A 21,508-nucleotide genomic window follows, 5' to 3' on the forward strand; every position below is an offset into this window, starting at 1 on the left:
GGCAAACTCTTCTAGAAGGAAGAAATTTGGGAAACTCTAAATGTAAAAAAGATGGTTACTTGAGAAGAAGAAAATTAGCAAAAGAGGTGCTGATTATCTCATAAGAATATTTGCTGCTACTAGAGGTGGGAACTCATGGAAACCCATGAGTGTTCACTCAATAAATGTTTACCAAAGACCTGTGTGTAAGGCACAAAGAACACCCTGTAAAGCAAGGTCAGCAGGCATCTCAGCCACCCAGCTGAGAGGCATGCCTTGCAAATATGCCCCCATCCTCTGCTGATTGTCAAGCCAGCCACAAGTGGGAACAACTGGGCCTACCGGGTAAAGACAATCCCTTACCTTTACTCCTTTGTCTCTTAGGTAAGCATACTCCACACTCTGTCCTCCACTGTGCCTTGCTTTTTCCCATTGTGAAAATCGCTTGACCCTGCCTCTGAGAGGAGCTCCTTGGCTCTTCTGTGCACACCCTCTACCCCTTTACTCAGCAAGTCCCCATGTGGACATACACGTTGTCTTTGGCTTCTGCATAAACAGTGTTGTTAGTAGTCAATGATATTGAGAGGCCTCTGACACGGAAATCCCGCGGCAACGAGGGCCCTCAGCTTGTTAACCATGTCCTGAAGCCCAGTCCCTGGCACGCCTTGGGTGCCTTCCGTGGTGGATCGGGTCAGAAATGTGGGGTCACTGATTTTCCTGACGCCTGCCTACCACCACCCACACCCCTCAGCCCCTGCTCCGTCCACTATGTAACCTCCAGCGGCAAACGTTCGAGATATTAAAGTCTTGACATCAGGGATGGCGGAGACTCGACTGCTAAAGCGCGGAATGCAAGTCTGCAGACAAACCCACGTGGGCTGGGAGCCCGCCCCGCGCCGCGCTGGTCTTTATTCGTCAACTGCTGCCAGTCATTGTGGCGTTAGGCCCCGCCCAGTCACATGTCCACCACCCGCTGCCCCGCCCCACAATCACGTGACCGTCACGGGCGCCCGCCCCCAACTGCACGGCTCCTCGCGGCCACCGTAGAGGACGTCGAGCCGCCGCCGGGACGGAAGCCGAGAGGCGCTGCAGACCGCGCCTGCGACAGCGTCAGCCTTGCGCGGAACGCCGGCCCGATGGCGGCGGCGGCAATGGCTGAGCAGGAGAGCGCCCGGAACGGCGCCCGCAATCGCGGCGGTGTCCAGCGCGTGGAGGGCAAGCTGCGCGCCAGCGTCGAGAAGGGCGACTACTACGAGGCTCACCAGATGTACCGGACCCTCTTCTTCAGGTAGCCGCGCCGCCGCCTTCCAGGTCTTTCCGCCCGGACGCCCAACCCCGCACCCTGTCCCCGACCGCTTCCCATTGGCCGCGCCGCGCCTCCCCGCGCCCCCATTGGCCCGCGCGGCTGCCTGTTCGCGGGCGGACCCGAGCGGCGGCTGTGCGGCGGCGGTGTGGAGGGGTGCGGGCTGGGCCCGCCGGGACCTGGACCCTGACCCGGAGCGCAGACCCGACGCCAGGCTGAATCCGGCTGCAGACGCCCCCTGTGCTCGCTCTAATCCTGCCTTGGTTCCCATCTCCCCTGAACCCGACGTCCTCTTCCTTCTGCCGGGACCCCGGGCTCTTGGCCCTTCCCCAGCTCTTTTCCCGAGCACCTTGCTCCCTCACCCGCAGGGGTCGTCCACCCTACGTCTCCTCGCCCCGCTGCCCACCGCCCTCCGCCCTCAGAAATCCCCCATTCCAAGTCTCTCGGTTTTCCTCCTACAGGGAATCCCGTCACGAGGGATTTAAAAAAAAATTTTAACTGTTGTGTCGCCTCTAGTCTCATGTTTCGTTTTGTTGGTAAATTAGCTATTTTTATAAACCTGGCGTTTTTTTGTTCCACCTGTGCTGCCCAGTATTTGGCCACGTGTGGCTATTGAGCTTCTGGAATGTGGTGAGTCCCAAATGGGATACACACTTGGTATCACAGACTTAGTACAGAGAAAAACATGTGACTTAAAATATTGCTATGTGTTGAAATGGTATTTATCTTTTTAGTGCGAGCCTAGAAAATTTCCAAATTCTGAGCATCTTGAGTTACTTGTCTTCCGAGCATCTTGAGTCAGGACTCTTCCTGTCATACAGGTGCTGCATTTCTGTGGAGTACCATAGATCAGCAGTGGCTTAGTGTGAGATACAGGGGCAGTCAGGTCTGGTCTGAACATCACATAGGATTGAGTTTTTAAATTTTCTTTAAATAGTGAGTTGAATCAGTATCTTGGGGACTCTTGGCATTTTCTGCTATGGTTGTAGTTTCCCAAATTTTGTTTGAATGAAACACCTACGTGGTGACACAGAATAGCAAGTAGGACTGAGTTGCTTATCAGTGGTAAATCCAGGAGAGGTGTTGGTATTTGGTCTTCAGGTTGGCTGCTTGGCGGATGCCTTACTGGTAACCCTGATTGTGGGAGGGGTGCTTGAGCTTTGCTTTCAGGCAGTACTGACCTGGCTGGTCAGGGATAACCTTGTTGTCTCTGGTTTTAAGGAATTTTCATGTGAGGGTTCTTAAACTGCTGAAGGGTAGCCTTGTTTGCAGAACTTTCTATTTTTAATCAGGATGCATCTAGTTTTATCGTTGTGTCACAAAATGACTCTTGGAAACCTAATAGTTCTGTTGGTTTAGAAAGAAATTCATGTTTGCTTTTAGTTAGACACTATTTTGTTTTACTTCTGGCAGAAACAAGTCCTGATGCTTGATATTTAGTTTTTTGTACTTGTTGAGTTTATCACTAAACATTATTACCTTCTAAATGGCACAGGCTCTTCAAACTGATTATTCTTCAAGGAATAAAGCAGAGCTGTAAATCCTGTAATATAGACTATTCAACCTGGTAGATTAACCAGCCTAGAATCTTTGAAATGTGGAGCTATAGTAGTGTTCAAGATTTGCCTTGGTGCTTGCTGTTCCTGGGGCTTTGTATGTAAATATTTGCCCCAGTGGTTAATCAGCAAAACTGGACCTTCCTAAAAATAAACACAGTGTTCTTTGATTTGAGCCAGTTCTGCAGTGACTGCTGCATGAGGAACATTGTCCACTCGCTTTAGAGTGGGAGTTCTTCCACCGAGGGGACAGTAATGAACCTGCAAGTCAAGGGCAAACAGAGAGGATACTGTTGCCAGACATACAGTATCCGGCCCAGCCTTGACCTGGGCTCACTTGTCATCTGTGTTCTGTGACCTATGCTTCTGGACACTGGTGTAACCTCTCTTGAATCTTGGCTTCCTCCTGGGGTTGTGAGAAGTAAATGACTTGCCCTTGGCCTTGTTTGGGATGTCATGAAACCAGTTGAAGATGGTGGTTGTGGCCATCCAGGAGTCCTACTTGAAACAGTACTTTTCTCTCCAGGGCATGAGTTTACATTCAGACCACCATCCTGATCTAGGTCACCAAGTAAAACCATACAAGTCACCAAATAAAACCATTTTTTCCTGTTAATAAACACATATTTAAATTTTTACATAAAACGTACAACTTGATGAATTTTGACCAGTACATGAGATTAGCTCCAGTCGACATTAAAATATCCACTGCCTCCACCCCTAAAGCTTTCTTATTCTTCCTTATAACCGCTCCTGCTGGGTCTGTCCCCCTACTACCTTGCCCCAGACAACCACTGATTTGCATTTTCTAGAGTCTTATATAAATGGAATCATATTGTATGTCCTCTTTTTCTGGTGTGATTTTTTAGACTCATTCAGCATGATTGTTTCAAGATTGACGCGTGTTTATCATTAGTTCGTTTTCGTTGATGAGTGGTATTCCACTGCATGTGAATACACCACATTTATCTGTTCACTTGGATGAATTTCCTGAACTATACCACTATACTCCTTATGCCCACAGCAGTTGACGGAGCAAAGAGCCAGGTTTTGGCTCAGCAGACTGGGCTGACAGTGTGTATTGTGCAGCGTGGGCTGCCCTCACTAGTTTGGCTGGTTCAGTTGGAGGCTTTGTCACTGTACAGCTCTGAAACTGAGTGATCACCTTGTCTCTGCAGACCTTCTTCAGGGCAAGGAGGGGCAGCTCCCCAGGCCTGCTGTGTTCCTTAGGTAAGCCTCTGCGCTTGCGTGACTGCAGCGGGGAAGCCCGACAGCCTTCGTGGTCGCAGAGCGGCTGCCTTTGTCATTTGGTGAAAATCAGATCTTTGTACCCGGGGGGGCTTTCTGAGACTTGTGTTGATTGTAGACTGTACCTAGTATATCATCTTAAATTATATGGAGAATTTTTTTTTAAATACCTAAATTGTTCTCTGCTTCCCAGTGTGTATGACGAACTTTCCCTAAAGGAACAGCCGGGATTCGAGGCCTCTGTGCCTTTTAGCTTACATTTGTTCTCAGCAACTCTGATGCTGAGTGTTGCTCAGCACTCTGAGCTCTAGATGATGTGTTTGGCCTCCAAGACTTTTGCCGTGAGTGCTGTCATTCTTCATGGGCACCCACCCACACAGTTTCTTACTAGTATTAAACTTCTGTGTATTTCTGTGTTCTGCCTGCTTTCTGCTCATTTATTTTTATAAGGGAGGAAAATAAGGTATGTTGCATAGACACACTGCTGCGTGAACACAGATATGCTGCCTCAGTCAGTGTTGCCTTCAGCAGCCCCAAACACACCAAATGGAGGTCCTGGCAGAGCGGATGACAGTTCTGTTTGTTATGAGGTGCTGCCTGCCGGGCGGTCAGGGCGTTGAGCTGGTACCAAGCTGGAGGGGTCCTGCTTCAATTGCTTTCAGGAACACGGTCCTTTTTTTGCTCCCATAATTCTGCAGTGCAAAAGGCACACATTCATTTGGCAAAGTGACCTTCCCTATTTTGTTTTTTATCAGCTTTCTTTGGTCGGCAGCAGGTGTTTCCAGCTAGATGGCAGGTGCCTGGTGGAACCCTATGCTGTGTGTATGGACCAGACTGTGCCATCAGAGCAGACACTCAGTAAAACTCTGCTTTCTCTTCCTGTGCTAAGTAGACAGTGCCATCTCTGCGTGCTTCGTAATGTGTGTCTCTCTGTCTCTCCTCTGTGCTGCTCCCAGTGACCTGAGCGGAAGAGGGAAGGCGGCAGCATGTGGCCGTGTGCTGTTGTGTGCTCCTGAGAATGGCTACATTGCTCCAGGAATTGATTTTTCTGCTTTTTTGGAGCCTTTTCCCCCCCTCAGTCTCATTTTCTAAAAGTTCCTTTCTTGTTTGTCTCTACCAAATTGTGTTCAGAAGCAGGGAATGTCTTAGCCAATAATTTAACACAGCTTTGCTAGCAGTATTATAATTTTTAACATAACTGTGTAGGATATGGCTTCTTAGTACACCTGTAAAGAAACAACAAACTCTAAGCTAGTGGTAGATTGACTATACTGTTCAAGAAATAAAGTCCCAATTTATTTAAAGCTGTGCCTTTCTACAAGTTGGCTCTCATTAGTCAGTTTTCCACCTAAAGCTGGGAATCCAGGTAGCTCTTGGGCATTGGCACTAGAGTTAGCGGGCAGGATGGGGTACCCTGAAGGGTCACTCAGTGATGGTAACACAGCTTGCACGGCTGCCTGTCAGCATCTGCAGAGGCAGGAGCCACGTGTCACTTCTCTTTCTGAGACTGCTGCAAGGGCCAGCACACTGCCCACCAAGAGCAGCCTGGCCATGGCCAAGCAGGTGGCTCAGATCTTTGGAGAGCCGTTTAGAATAGCACAAAGAAGCCTCGCCCAGACTGGGTTGCTGGTCAGACTTCTTGATGGACATCACTGTTATTACTAAGGGACAGTGACATATGGTCGTCTACTTCAGGACCAGGGTTAGATGAGAAAATCCTAATATCTAGCTTTAAAACAGCCAAAGAAGTTCCTCAAAGCCCATTTAAACCTCTAAAACATCTTTGCTCACGAAGAATTTGAAATCATTAAGTGTACCAGAATACCTCAGCTAAGAGTCTAGTGTGTTGTATTATGTTTTAAACAGAGACAAGCTGGCATGATTATTACCTAGGACAAATTCTTAGCGTTTATCCGTGCATATAGCAACCTTGAAGCACCTGTTTTCCAGAACCCCTAGAGCAATGGTGGACCCAGGTCATATGAGAACCTGGGAGCATGTGTGGGGTAGCTCCCGGCATCACTCAAGCCCGGTTGATGCACGTGTGTGAAGGAGAAACCACTCTGGACAGTGGTTCACAGGAACGGTAGCCCAGGCTGTCACCAGGAATGATGGAGCTTTTCCAAACTCTTGATGTTTTTCCTCCTTCCACCTTTCACTCCTGTATGCAGCCAGATGGGTGTCTTGGGGGGCCTTTGCAGGCCAGTTGGAAAGTGAATGTATTCTTCTGGGAGAGATCTTGGGCTGTTGACATCCCCCACCTGTCAAACCGGGTGAGCTGAAGGGTGCCGGAGGCCTGAGCATTCTGTGGCGCCGCCCAGGTGCTTACTGCAGATTGAGACCTCCTACACTTCCATGTGCCGAGGAGCTTCCTCTTACTTGATTTGTTTTGAAACATGGCTTCATTAGGATTACGGCTGGGAGACACAGATTTGGTTGGCTGGCTTAATGGCTCTTTCTGATGATCACTGAGGTCACTATGCAGGCAGTGAATTAAATGTCCTGGGTGTGATCTGTGCTGCTGTGCCTGCCACCCTGTGGGAAATGTTGGCACATGTCAGCAGGAAGTGACTGCTTGCTGTCTCACGCTTTCTCTCCTTAGATCAGGGGTTTGTGCTGAGATCCTTTTCTTCGCCGTTTTTAATTTGTCCTGTTTGTGTCCAGTTATCTGGTCTGTCCCTGTCCCTCTGTAGTTCAGGAAGCCAGCCTTTCCTAAGTCCTGCAGTAGAGAGCGCATGTTCAGAGTGGCACAGTGAGGCAGTGGTCTAGGGATGGGAGCGGGGTCCCGGCAGGGGTGCAGCGTCCCCATGTCCTAGTCTTCTTTGTGTGACCTGTCTCTTGGTTCCCTCTGATGGACAAGGGTATATGTCTGCCCCTTCGTGCAGCACTTGCCTCCAAGACAAGGCCTGAAGGTGGATGTCACTCTCAACCTTTCAGTGGTCCTTGCTACTAGAAATCCTTGAGCTACCCCAGGGAGATGTTCCTTTGGCTCCTGGCCTATTTGCATGCAGACAGTACCTCCAGTGTCATCCAGGGATGCGTGCTGCAGCAGTGAGACACAAGTCTGCTATCCTATATGAGGTCTAAATCATGGACTGTTGGGACTCCATGCCAGGCTGGGAAGTTGGACTGTAAGATGTCCCAATGCAGAGATTGGACACAGAGCCCTGGGCAAACCAGCTTTGCTTCCACTCTGGACAGGAGGTGTGGGCACATGTGGATTGTCTGCTTTATGAAGCTTTTATGTTTACTCAAACACCTCATCTTTAGCAAACCGTCACTGGGGGCTTGGTGGACATAAGAGGATGTGATGAGTTAGACTGTGGGGAGCACTTGCTCCAGTTGTCACATTGTGGCCAGGTTTAACTGGTGCTCTGCCCTCTTTCTGTTGCAGATATATGTCACAGAACAAACATGCAGAGGCCCGGGAACTCATGTGCTCTGGAGCGCTGCTGTTCTTCAGCCACGGTCAAGTAAGTAGCAACTTCTAACCATCTCTTCCTCTGCTTGGGACTGAAGGGTTGCAGTGACCAGGGAGATATCTGGTGGACAAAATTGGACCATCTTGGCTCCGGCCAGAGCTAGGAGAATGTTCCCTATTTCAGCACACAGATGTGGGGGCACCATCTGTGAGGGTGCGGTCAAGGCTAGTTCGCAGTAACTGGAGATGCATGACTGCATGACCTTGTGCTTGTAGTCCTTCCCATAACTCTCTCTGTTCAGAGGTGCTGACTGGAAAACCAGAGTGACCCGAGTCTGCTGAAAATGAGTGGGATTTCTTTCTAACTGGGGTTCTTGTTCCTTTACATGTTTTGTAGCAAAACAGTGCTGCAGACTTGTCCATGTTGGTCCTAGAGTCGCTGGAGAAGGCGGAAGTTGAGGTGGCCGACGAGCTGTTGGGTGAGGCTTTGTTCCTGTGTGCCAAGTGCCGTGTGAGGCACTTGGGCCGGTTGCAGTCTCGGTCTCTCGAGTTGCTTGTCTCTGTGTATGTGACCCAAGGGCTCCTGTGCTTTGGGAGAATTTAGTTGTGAGCAGTTCTGGACGCATTCACCTCTGAGCGTACACAGCGCATGTCGTGGGATGTGCATTGTGCTGGGTTTCATAGGTGGAGCTCCCCCTCCTGTCCACGCAGTAACTGGCTCTCTGTGGATCTGGTGGATGATGGCTCATGAGGTGTGGAGCCTCTTGTCAGCTGCCCATTTGCAAAGGAGCGTCTGCTTCTTGCGCTGCTGTTCTTAACCTCACTCCTACCACCAGGCTTCGTCCCTTCAGCTGCTCACCACAGCCCACCTGCAGTGTGTCGCTGCAGCAGAGGGGCAGTAGTGGGTGACCCTGGATGGCCAGTAACCCAAGGGAAGGAGTAGTCTGGGGCACCACAAGATACCAGTTTCTCAGCTTTCTTTGGAAGTGAGGTAGCCCTTGTTTGTAATGATTTTTTAAGATGTGCCATGTGAAGAACTGAAGTAGTGGTGTGTTCCTGTGCATAAGGGTCTGTATTTGTGTTGTTTTTAGAAAATCTGGCTAAGCTGTTTAGTATGATGGATCCAAATTCTCCGGAGCGAGTGGCTTTTGTGTCTAGAGCACTGAAATGGTCCAGTGGAGGCTCCGGGAAACTGGGCCACCCCCGGCTCCACCAGCTGCTGGCCCTCACCCTGTGGAAAGGTAGGCCTGGGAAGCCTGCATGCAGGAGGCCAGGGGAGCCGTTGCAACCAGTAAGTGACCTCTTCATGCTCCCCTGGCTTTTTACCTGCATTATCCATTTCAATCACTGATAAAATTATCTGCTATAGCTCCATGGGGAGGGAGAGTTTGGGCTTTGAAATAACTGGTGTGCTCTGTCCAGTCAGATCTAAACATTCTGCTTTGGTAGTAAAGCAACTCTTGAGCGAGCACCTATGTTCTGAGAGTGTGTTCCCCTGGGAGGGGAGGCCTGGGCAGCCTTCCCTGACTGCGGCCTGGCTGGGCTTCAGCCCTCAGGACACCTGCCCAACCCATGAAGCCCACCTTTCCCTAGGTCAGGGCTTCATGGCACCACGCTGTTTCTTCTCAGCATCCACTTATCTTCTGATGAGGCATTTGAGGCAATTACTCACTTTGTGAAAGCGGGGCCATGACTCTTTCTTGGTGGTGTTCTGGCCCTGACCTTTGCATATCTCTTAGGCACAGGAAAGGCTCAGTACATCTTTGTTGCAAGATGTGAAGGACTGTTGTTCAGAAAGGTCCTCCACAAGGACCGGGGGAGGGGAGGGGAGGAGGGGAGCAAGTAGTTCTCAGTCACTGCCAAATTGTCTGTACTGGGCTTACCTGGGTAAATTCAGGGGAGCGGGGTGCTGAGGGGCAGGTGCCTGGATGGGGTGCAATGGGCACGTCTCTCTCATTTAGAGTTGTGGAAATTGAGACGGTCTAGGCCGAAGGTGACTGTTCAGACAGGGTGCAGATGAGCTCTGTAAGGATTCCCATTCCAGTGTTCCTCCAAACACTTCTTCTGATGGACTGAGGATGGGGTTCTCAAAAGCCCAAAGCTTCTGCTCTTCCATCAGCAACACACAAAATTGGGTACCCACTCATGCAGAGGGCCTCACTCACCCCATCCCCTCACTGCAGGCAGGTATGAGGGTCCTGGTGCCTCTGGGTGCTGACATACTCATTGGTCCTGCTCGCAGAGGATATTCCAAGAGGAATGGATCAGATAGGAACAGAATCCAAAGGCCAAGAGGCTAAGGAAAGGACCCGCCACGCTAAGGGCCCCAGGCAGGCACACCTGTGGGCTCCCATCCCCAGTGCCCACCTGCTCCGATGGTGGCTGTGGGGACAGTGCTGCCTTTGGGTTCACAGCTTGCACACAGACACCCCCACCATCACAGTTTCTTTCCAGAGCACTAAGGGAGCCTTAAGAGTGCCAGGATCTAATTACTTGTGTAATTTATTTCATGTGGATACTCTAAAACCAGAAAATTATTTTAGAATTTGAAGGCAAAGGGAAGATGAACACCAGAACTGAACAAAGAACCCCTGAATCCGGAACATAGCACATAGGGTGCCAACATGACAGCAGGCAAGGGCAGCTGTGCCATACCCCGATACAGTGGCTAGAATAAGAGGAGTGTTGCCAGTGGAAAGCAGGAGAAAGCATGAGGTGGGCCGTCTGAGCAGGCAGCAGGACCAGACTGGCATGGCACCTTAGCCTTCTGAGGGCCTGGTTTTTATTCTGAAGGAGTGGGGAAGCAGCATGGCGTATGATCCACTCCTTTCCAGAGGGGGGCCTTGAATGTTTTGAGGACAGGCTGGTGTTGGGGAAGGGCTGCTGTGTCCTAGCAGGAAGGTCTGGGGGCTTGTCCTGGGGCAGCCTACGTGCTGCAGACCCTGCCCAGCTCTGGGGTACAGGGAAGAACTGTCGTGAGAAAGGGGGCAGCAGGGAGAAGAGAGAACACTAGGATGGATAGAGGGGTCCAGATTCACAGCACGAGTCATGAAAGGTTGGAGTGACAATCATTTTCTTAAAAAACAAAAACAAAACAAAAAAAAAAACCCAGGCATGTGGAACCTAGTTAAATAGCCCACTTACAATAGAAATGTTGAGCAAATAGCTTAGCATTAGACATGTTCACTAACGAACTCAGTTCTAGGTCCCATTGACGTTACTAGCACTCTGACCTTGAGCTCTCCTCACTCATGTAGCCCTAGGCCATGGGGACCAAGAAGGAGTAACTGTTGGATGCAAGGTCTCGTGTGCAGCCTAACCGGCGCCTAACAGGGCGCTGATGAACAAGGACACAACGGAGCTGGAAATTCTTTGTCACAGTGATGGAGGGACATGTCCCTCGGTGCCAGCCCACCACACTAGGGGCACTGTCATCGTTCCACCTGCAGGCCAGCATTAAGGAAAACTTTGTTGGGTCTCACCTTTAGGGTGGTTCATGCATCCCAGGTAGCGGAGACCACAGGACTCTGGGTGGATGACAGACGAACAAGGCCTCTGGGAGAAGGGCTGGATCCGGCTGCTACTTGAGATTTAAAGTGCTGAGTATTAGGTTAAGTAGATTGTGCATTAGAGTTTCATATCTGGCTTCTTCATGTCTATATGAAACGGCCATTTGTATAGATTAATAGGATTCCCTTTGGCTATTTCTTACAGTGCAGCTAATGTAAATGTTGTGGGACTGCAGGGCATCCTCCTATAGCTGAATTCATCCAAATCACCTTTCCCCTTCTGTTTGCACTTGAATTCGGACCTCACGGAAGTGAGAGAGGTGTTGGCCATGCTCTAGCGTGCAGGGCGGACCCCTCAGATTGTCGTGTGCCTGGTTGTAAGCAGGGTGGGTAGTGTGGAGTGCAGGAGGTTAGGCTAGTCTTTCAAAGGTCCTTAATGAATTCTAAGATGCTCATATTTATAGATTTTTCTCTTTCCCCGTGTAGAACAAAATTATTGTGAATCTCGGTATCACTTCCTGCACTCTACTGATGGAGAAGGATGTGCTAACATGTTAGTAGAATATTCTACCTCCAGGGGATTTCGCAGTGAGGTGGACATGTTCGTGGCGCAGGCTGTCCTACAGTAGGTATTCCAAATTTGCTTTGTCAAATCTTTGCTTAAATGGCTTCTCTGAGCCATCACCTTGTCATCTGACTAGGACACACAGAAGGCCAAACTGAGGTCCCTTAGGGTCACACACATAAAATGTACCTCACGAGAAGGTCTGATGCGGAACTCGGGCAAACAGACTTCCCTCCATCTTACCTAAGCCATTGGAATGCTAAGGCATTTGTAAAATTTCAGCCGAGCAGTACAAGGAATGAATTAAATTACCATCTGTTTTCTTTTTACTCCCATTATTCATTTTTTGTTTGTTCTGTTGGGCAACTGTGTTTTTGTAGGACTCATGTATTTGATGAACTTTAGGGAGTATCTGAATGTGAAGGGAGCATGTTCACGGAGGCCGTTTGTCTGCACAGATGTTTCTGCATCTGGACATGTGGACACAGTGGTGTGTCTAGGCAGCTCTTTGTTTCCGCAAGGCCTACATCTCTGTCCCCTGTTCTAGTCAGGCCTCATCTTTTACTTTCTTTCCAACATTTTGAAAGTATTGAAGCATACAACAGAGTGGAGGCGTGGGCAGCCAAGGCTTGTGGCCATCACCAGACTGTCAGTGCTTAATTGCACATGCGTGATTGGGCCGGCTGCCAGAGTCTCTGGGCGCTGCTTTCCAAAGTTGAGCCCTTCCTTCCTTGTGGAGACATTTCATTTGTGAGAGATTGATTTCCTCCCACAAAACACTTTGATGTGGCAGACCAGACCTTAAGATAGGGTAGACTATGAAGTAAGGGGGGCAGTCACTAGTGTTTTCTGTACTTCATGGCACCTCAGAACTTTGAGCTCCACACATAATTGTGCTGGTGACATGTGTGACTTTGAAAAGGAAATGCTATTAAAACCCAAAGTTTGCCAGCTGTGGCACATGGTGTGTATTTCCTCTGGACTCTACTTGGCTCTGGTTATAAGGTTGCTAAGCCGGTTCTCATCACTCCCCCTTGATGCCTTACAAAAAAGTATTCTTGAGGTTACTATACCCCAGTGAAATGCAGTTGGTGGCCATGTCTTCTGCAGGTGAAAACCAGAATTAGGCCTAGCACCCCTTGACACGTCCAGGCCTATGGGCCTCGCTGCTGCTGGCCCTGTACTGAATGGCCACCCAGGCAGGTGCCCAACATGTGTGGAGAAAAAGACTAGTTTGTGCACTCTGTATATCACAGCTCTGTTGACCTTGGACATGTCATCTTCCCAGGCTTAAGTCGCTTCACCTGTGAAATGTGAAAATGTAGAGTTGGCGTGCTCACAAAGGTGTGAGAGAGGAGGTCCCAGGATACATGTAGCTTTGCTGACCAGGAGCTCCCCCATACTCAGTATTCCCACTCATTAATATATTCTTATTTCTAGGTTTCTCTGTTTGAAAAACAAAAGCAGTGCATCAGTAGTGTTCACGACGTACACGCAGAAGCACCCGTCCATTGAGAACGGCCCTCCCTTTGTGCAGCCCCTGCTCAATTTCATCTGGTTTCTGCTGTTGGCTGTAGATGGGTGGGTTTTATGTGTGCAGTGTCCGTGTGTCTGGAGAGGTATGTGAGGTGTGCCTGTGCTGGCGTTTGAAGATGTGGGGGTAATGCTTTGTATATTTAGGTGTATGTGGTCGATAGTGCACATGTGTATATAGATCTGAGGTACGTCTAATGGTCTGGGGGGGCAGCCGGTATGTATGGAATATAAGGGGGGTGGGCTATGTGTGTGATGGTGTTTTGCTCTGTATAGATGCAGGGATGTAAATGTATGTAGGTTTGTATATCTATAGTTGTGTGTGTGCGTGTGTGTGTGTGTGTATAGAAAGTGTGGCCTGGAGGAGGAGTGGCATGTGGATGTGTACATTCTTGTTTTCTTGGGTTTTCAGTTATAAACAGAATTGTGTCCCACTCTTCCTTGTTTCAGAGGCAAACTGACCGTGTTCACAGTACTGTGTGAGCAGTACCAGCCATCCCTCCGGCGGGATCCCATGTACAACGAGGTGAGGGACTTCCCAAGTGGGGTGGGAGCTTGTGGACTTCAGTAACAACAGCTGGAGAAGTGGGTGGAGAGAAGCACCGGTCACTTGGCATCCTGTGCCCGGGTGGGGCTTGCAGCTGAGGGGTGGGAGCACTTAGCCCAAAAGCTCCTGTGGGGCATCATGCATTTCTGGCATCTTCCAGCTCCTCAGTGACCCCTTTGCCTCTTTCAGTACCTCGACAGGATAGGACAGCTCTTCTTTGGCGTGCCGCCCAAGCAGACTTCTTCCTACGGAGGCTTGCTAGGTAAGGCCTGGAGCAAAGGCAACCTGCAGCATCACCGTGTTCCGCTTGGCAGTGCTGTGTGGGGGTAGGACAGCCCTGGCCTGGCTCAGGCATCCACTCCAACTTTCCACCCTCAGCTCTGTCACTACGTCCTGCTCTCAGCATACTTCCACACAGCGCTGATAGGGCCTGTCACAGACTGGTGGATTATTATCCTAGGGCGCTCCCTGTTGGACAGAGTTAATACCAGGTTTCTCTTTGTTCTTTTTTATTATTACTATTACAGTAAATTACACATGACAGACTTTACCATCATTAGTAGGTGTCTAGTTCAGGGGCACTAAACACATCCCCTTTGTTGTGCAGTCATCACCACCGTCCACAGGTACACGCTTAACTGTCACTCCTCGCCCTCCAGCTTCTGGCCCCCACTGTCGTCTTTAGTTCTGTTGCTCCAACTTCTCTAAGGACCTCATGAGTATGATCATACAATATTTGTATTTTTGTGACTGGCTTATTTCACTGAGTATAAAATCTTCAGGGTTCATCCACGTTGTAGTTTATGTCAGAATTTCTTTCCTTTTTTAAAGGCCGAGTAATCTGTTGTATGCATGGATATATGACATTGTGCTTATCCCTTCATCCATCCATGGACACAAGGGTTGGTTCCACTTTTTAGCCATTGTGAATACTGCCCTGTGCACATGGATACACAAATCTCTCTCTCCTTCAGTTCCTTTAGGTACATACTCAGAAGTGGAATTCTTGGGTCATATGATAATTTTAATTTTTTTGAGGAACCACTCTGTTTTCACAAATGTGCACCGTTTTGCATTCCTCCTAATAGTGCAGAAGGGTTCCAGTTGCTCTACGTCCCCCTGATTGCTAGTGTTCTGAATTTATGGGAGTCGCTTCCTAACGAATGTGGGTAGTATCTCCTGGTGGTCTTGCTTCACATTTTCCTAAGGATAAGTGATATTGGATATCTTTGCTTGTGTTTGTTGGTCATCTGTGTGTCTCTTTGCTACCTCTTTTTTTTTTTTTTGCCTATTTTTTAATCAAGTTGTTTTAGTAGTTTTCTATACTAGGACATTAATTTCATATCAGATAATTAAGTTGCAAATATATTCACATTTTTCTTAAAAGTACTCTTAGAGTTACAGCAAAATTAAGAGGATGATACAGAGATTTCCCATATTCTCCTTGTTCCCACCCAATATCAGCCTTCCCCAGTCGAGTAAGACATTTGTTACAGTTGGTGAACTTAGATCGGTACATCACCCCATCCCAAGTCTGTAGTTTACACTGGGGCTCACTTCAGCTTTGTGCATTGTGTGGCCTTGCATGCAGATGTATGACAGCATGTGTCCACAATTAGAATGTTACACATAATATTGTCAGTGCCCAGAAACCCTGTACGTGACTGTTTTTCTCCCTCACCACCTTTTCACTCTGTTTTTAGAGCTTTTGATAATATAAAATGTTTTAATTTTGGTGAAGTAACTTGTCTTTTGTGGCCTCTGCCTTTGGTTCATATCCAGGAAATCATTGCCATATTCATTGTCCTACAGCTTTTACTCTGTTTTCTAAGAGTTTTGTTGTTTTAGGTCTTATGTTTAGATTTCTGATCCATTTTGAGGTAATTTTTATATATGATGTGAGGTAAGGCTCCAGCCTCATTCCTTTGTATGTGGATATCCAGTTTTCCTAGCACCATTTATTGGAAAGGCTTTCTTTTCCCCATTGAATGTTCCTGGCACCTTTGTCAAGAATAAGTTCATTGTAGTTTGAGGTTATTTTCTAGAGCATCTCTTCCATTGGTCTCATGTGTCTGTATGCCAGTATATTGTTTGATTCCTAGATTATATTCCCACTTCAAAGTGGGAAGTGCAAGCCTCCAGTTTTCCAGATTGTTGTGGATCCCTCAAAATTCCATGTGAATTTTAGAATGGGTTTTTGTTTCTGTGGGAAATGCCATAGGGGTGCATTGGATCTGTAGATTGGCCTAGGTTGCAATGATGCCTTAATAGTTAAAGTCTTCCAGTCCACAAACATGGGATGTGTTTCCATTTGTTCATGTCTTTAATTTTTTTCAACAGTAGTTGGTAATATTCATAGTACAAGTCTTTTATCTCCTCAGTTAATTCTTTTTTGATGCTGTTGTAAATAGAATTGTTTTCTTCCTTTTAAGATTTTTCACTATATATGGCAATGCAACTGATTCTTTGTGTTACTGTCTCCTGCTACCTTGCTGAGTTTGTTTATTAGTCTGACTTTATTTTGTGGAACTCTTACTATTTTCTGCAGATAATTTTACTTCTTCCTCTTCAATTTATATGCCTCTTACTGCTTTTTCTTGCCTGATTGCTCTAGCTAGGACTAGTACTGTGTTGGTAGAAGTGGTGAAAGCACACATCCTTGATTTGTTCCTGAACTTAGAAGAAATGCTTTCAGTCATTCACCATTCCAGCATGTTTGCTTTGGGCTTCATATGCCTTTTACTATATTGAGGTAGTCTCCTGCTCCTAGTTTGTTGAGTGTCTTTATGGAAGAGTGTTGACTGTTGTCAAGATGCTTTTTCTGCATCAAATGAAGATGGTCATATTGGTTTTCCTTCTTTGTTGATGTGACATACTGTTATCAGCTGATTTTCATATGTAGGACAGTTTGCATTCCAGGAATAAATCCTGTTTGGTCATGGTGTACTCCTTTTAATATGCTTCTGAATTCTTTTTGCTAGTATTTTGTTGAGGATTCTACATCAGCATCCGTAAAGGATACTAATTTGTAGTTTTATTTCTTGTAGAGTCTTTGACTTTGGTGTTGGACCTGTGCTGGCTTCATGGGATGAATTGGGAAGCATACCTTCTTCTTTAAATTCTTGAAAGTTTGAGAAAGATTGCTATTCCTTAAATGTTTGGTAGCATAATACCACAGTGAAAGAGTAATACCCAGAGCTTTTCTTTGTTTGGAGAATTTTGATTACTGATTCAGTCTTCTTACTAGTAATAGGTCCATTCACATGGTCTATTTCTTTGTGATAGGTTCGGTTGGTATAGGCTGGGGGCCAGATTTGAGGTCAGGCCGCCTCCCCTGCCTCCTCTCCCCGTCTGGTGCAGCCACATGAGCCATCAGCTCTCACTAAGGTCTGATAGCAGCTGCTCCCCTCTACAGGGAAGGGGCCAGTATAGTCCTTCATTGAAAAGTGGTTTTTATAATCCTTAATGTTCTAAATTTTATTTTTGAATAGGTAAATCATATTTCACGGAGTTCAGAATTCAAAAGCATCCACGCCCCCGGCCCTGTCTTGCTGTTCCACAGTCCTCGCAGGGCCAGGCAGCGTTAAGGCTTCTTGAGCTTCCTTCCTGAGCTACCTTTGCAAATACACAGATGGCTCGTTCTACGTAAACGGTATCGTATCGTGCACACTGACCGCACCTCATCTTTTTAGTGCTGGAGCTGGGGCTGCTCCTTCTGACTCAGGGCAGGTCCTGAAAGGGTTTGTCCCACAGAGCCCGGGTGGTGCCTCTGATGTGCTGTAGCAGCCTGTGCCACCCCCACCCCCCTACCCAAATCCGGGTGTCCCTCTCCTTGTGGCTCTGCAGGGTGGGATGGGGTAAGCCTTTGTCATTTTGATGACTTTACCGAATTGTGCTTCATGGAAAGGAGTTCCTGTCTCTGGGATTTTTTAAAAACTGTTTCCCCTTAAAACACATAAATTTTTACTTATGACCTGCCTGTCTAGAATTTGGCTCAGTGGAAGGTGTGAGGCAATACCATGGCCTTTCTCCTCAGCTTGTTCCCACTACGCCAGTCTCCAAGCTCGTGCTCTGTCTGAAATGGTGTGGCGTTTTGGTGTGCTCAGAGTGCCTCGTGAATGTCAGCTTACTGTTTTCACATCTGTTAGGTGTGGTCCCCATACATCACAAGTGTCCTGATTCTTCATGCACGAACAGACTTGAGAACTGGCCTTTCTGCGGTGTCAGACATGCTGGGAGTGTTCATTGGGTTGAGATCAGGTTGTACATCAGGGAAAGTTTTAACACCTCTATGCCTGTGTTCGTGCGTTCAAAGGATATTGTCTGCCTTTCCGTTTGTTCTTTGTTTCCCTGTGGTTTGGCTTCAGCAGGGGGCTTTTTGTACATTTTTTGTAATAGTTCTTTGGATAAAACTTAGGTAAGTAGGATGGGAAAAATAGTGGTGAAGACATTTAATGTTCCTATGAGTTGTCTCTGACACTTGTGCATTTGACTTCTGTGCAGTTCTAAGACTGATGATGTGTTTTGTGACTTACAGCCTTTCCTTTGGTTGGCAGTAATCTCCCGTGATGCTGATGATACTTTAGATTCCTCCTGGCGACAGTGCGCTCAGGCTCTCCTCCCTGTTAGCAGCCCTGCACCACACACCTGCTGTGTCCCTGTGGCTGCTACGCGGGGCTCCTCTTTGCAGGCGTGGCGATGTCAGGCTGCTGCTCATCCTGTCACATTCCCAGACGTGGTGCTGAGTGTGGGCGGTGGGAATTCTTGGGCCGGAGGCCGCAGCGAGGAGCTGCTGTAGCCCTGACGCCACCGTGCGTTTCCTTCCAGGGAACCTTCTGAGCAGCCTCATGGGCTCCTCGGAGCAGGAGGGTGAGGACAGTCAGGACGACAGCAGCCCCATCGAGCTCGACTGACGCCGCCGCCCGCCCACCGGACCTGCATGCAGACGCCCGAGGCCGAGTCCCGGGGTCCTCGTGCCCCGCGGGCTCTGGGTTCTGAGGCTGTGGTGGCTGCGTGTTGGTGTCTGTGTCTGTGCGCTGGCCAAGGGCTGTGCGTCGCTGTGCCGACCAGGCCGACACCATGTTCCCTCAGATTGACCCCAATAAAGCACAGGCCTTGCTGCGCCACCTTTCCCAGTCCTTTGTTTCTCTTTGCTTTGGGAGGGCTGAGGGCTGACGTGGGCGCAGCTTCTGGTGTGCCAGGCAGTGTCCTCCGCTGTCACGCGTGCCCGTCCTCAGCACAGACAGCACTTACGAGCTGTCCCATGGACATCCTGCTGTGGCCTGGAGAGCAGCTGTTCCGTGCTGAGTCCTGGAGCCACATCCCTGCTGCTGAGGGGCACGTTGTCACTCTGGAAATGGTGTCTTTCCAAAAGGATGCTGCAGAACTTTACACCTCCTAATGCAATATTTATCTTCGTCGGTTGATTGATTCCTCTGACCTGACATTATAGGTTTTAGCCAGAAAACCAGTCCAGGGGCTGGCAGGGCTCTCCCGTCTCTCTGATCTATACAGGTGTTACCGGATCGTTACGAACAGGAAACACTTTATTTTTTCACAGTTAAGAGTTGTAGATTAATACACAGTGATCATGCATGGGAAGGAGGGAAATAAACAATTTTATTTACTGTAAAAATGGAATTTAAAGGAAGGTTTGTGTTAATTGTTGAGTTTAAATAAATCCTTTATACTGGGCTCTGCGGCACTGGTCCTTTCTGAGTGAGCTCCGGGACGTGGGCATCTGCACAGAGGCCTGGGCCTCCCCAGCGAGGGGCCCGGCGCTGTGACCAGTGGCTTCCAGGCTGTCCAGCCTGAGGTGGATGTGTGGACAGCAGCAAGAGGCCAGTGCTGGGGAAGTTTCATGGTCTTAGGTGAAACAAGTGGCGGTGTTGGAGCAGTCAGGGTCTGGGCGGCGCATGAGCCCCGGCCCTGGAGGAGAGGCTCTGCTGACCTGTGTCCTGAGATAGAGAACGGCCGGAGCAACCTTCTCCCCCCAGGTGGTTCTTGGGGTGGTGGACTTGGGGCTCAGGTCTGACTGGTCATCCACCGGGCAAGGAAGCTGGGTGGGGTCTGAACCCAGGATGGGGGTGCTACTTCTGCCACAACACTTGTTTTGAAGCCACAACTTGCACCCGCCTTCGCTGATGTGCTAGGGAACAGTTGGAGCAAAGTGCATTTTTATGTGTGATTTGGCCCAGAATTCAAAGGAGCTTGGACAAAGGGGCTGTGCTAGAGTGCATGCAGCCCCAGGGGGTCACCCTCAGGTTTCAGGTTCCCCTCCTTCCAAGGCAGCTCCCAATCACCACATGAAGTGCCGGCTTTAGCTACTGTTTACTTCAGCCAGTAAACCCCGCCGTCCCCTCAGGATGGGATGAGGCTCCAGTGCGTGTGGCTGACCCATAGCTGTGGTTTTCCCGTGTGGGTTGAAGGGCACGGTCATTTTCCCTTTTCTAGGCGCATAAGCGTACCCCTCACCTGAGTGCTAGCAGGTCAGGACAGCTGCACTGACCTCATGGCCCCAGGACCAGCACTAGGTGTGCCCAGAGGGCCCCCAGGACCCATGCGAGGGAGGGCCTGGCTGCAGCACCTTAAAAGAACTTCAAAGTAAGAAAATTAAGGACCAGCCATTTATGGAGTGTAACTCGCAGCTTGCCTGAGAAATCTCGCCACCAGTCGTCACGTTGTCTTACAGTGCTAGGGCAGCCGGGTTCCCGCTTCCTGCATGCCGCGTGGGTGTGCGCAGGGTACGGCGCCCTGGCAGCGCAGCGCACGCCCCGCAGAGCACGCCCGTGAGTACGCACGCCGGCATGCTCGTGTGCTCTCAGCATGAGCCCCCCACCTCCAGGAACCAAGAAGATCAGGCCAAGAGGACTTGGGCCGGGGGAGGGGGGCTGACCCCTGCACAGTGGGGATAAACCAAGGGAACACAGGGTTTCTCCTGATGCAGTTTGAGTTTCCTTGTCCAGAAAACAGGTCAGTGGTAGTGGATAGGGCATTAGGAGATGGGGGTGGGGGAGGCGGCCTCGGTTTTGAGGAAGGGGTGAGGGCAACCTCTTCTGGGGCATTGCCCGGGGCAGGTGGGTCTTCATTACATCCCCTGGGGCACTGCAGGTGGGGGGAGGGCTTACACTCGGTTGTCCTCACCGTCAGCCATCCTAGAGCCCCTGCCCTGGCAGCCCTCGCTCAGCAGGGACAGTGTTTCTGTGGGTAGGGGTGCCTCGATGCCCCCCAGTCCTTCATCTCCCTCAGAATCCAGATTTTCAGGGGTTGAGCTGGTGGGCGCCATGCTCAGAGGCAGGGGAGAGGCAGCATCCCCAATCCTCACAGCTCCCTGGGGGGGAGGGGGGACCAGAGCCCCCAACCCAGATACTACACAAGATGAGGCCACACACAAGCCCCACTCTATTCCAGGACACAAGGGCTGGGGGCCATCTGCTCACCCAGCAGGTGACCTGCCCCCCGACCCCCCCCCACGATACACAGGCTGCCTGGGACAGCCGAGGACCAGCCTGAAGTGGATCTGCTCCATGCACTCACTCCTTCCCTGCACACTTCCACGTACAGGGTCCCCTGCTACCTCCACACTCCCAAGGGTGCACAGAGCCAAGTCACCTGGTGTGGAGGCTGTGGTCAGTTTGGCCAGTCGCACTCCGAAGTTCTGTGGGGCATGCGCAGTTCCCAACCTCCATCCTCCAAGGGTTCAGAGGCACCATAAGGTCAGACAGGGGGCGCGGATCACTGGACAGTGTCAATCCCTGGGCTGGGCACTTGAGGTACCAGCAAGCAGCAGACAAACTTGACCCTCCAGTCTCCCAGCACAAGGCAGGGGACATGGGGTGGGGGTGGGG

General features: G+C 49.5%; 1 protein-coding gene across 2 annotated transcripts; it reads left to right on the forward strand.

Annotated features, from left to right (window-relative positions):
• The first annotated feature begins 1,018 nt into the window (after nucleotides 1-1,018).
• GET4 (golgi to ER traffic protein 4 homolog (S. cerevisiae)) lies at nucleotides 1,019-21,500 on the forward strand. Of its 2 annotated transcripts, none has more exons than XM_004688342.2 (9): nucleotides 1,019-1,267; nucleotides 7,481-7,559; nucleotides 7,905-7,986; nucleotides 8,599-8,748; nucleotides 11,503-11,641; nucleotides 13,022-13,162; nucleotides 13,565-13,640; nucleotides 13,851-13,923; nucleotides 18,489-21,500. In XM_004688342.2, exons 1-9 carry the CDS (start codon nucleotides 1,116-1,118, stop codon nucleotides 18,572-18,574), a joined length of 978 nt encoding a protein of 325 aa, XP_004688399.1. In that variant the 5' UTR covers nucleotides 1,019-1,115; the 3' UTR covers nucleotides 18,575-21,500. The 2 variants fall into 2 exon arrangements, with proteins under 2 accessions (XP_004688399.1, XP_012584436.1); XM_012728982.1 differs by lacking the exon at nucleotides 1,019-1,267 and adding an exon at nucleotides 1,435-1,912.
• The last annotated feature ends 8 nt before the right edge of the window (nucleotides 21,501-21,508 follow it).

This window comes from Condylura cristata, unplaced genomic scaffold (assembly GCF_000260355.1).
Source record: "Condylura cristata isolate star-nosed mole 26May11 unplaced genomic scaffold, ConCri1.0 scaffold00024, whole genome shotgun sequence".
Taxonomy (NCBI): Eukaryota; Metazoa; Chordata; class Mammalia; order Eulipotyphla; family Talpidae; genus Condylura; species Condylura cristata.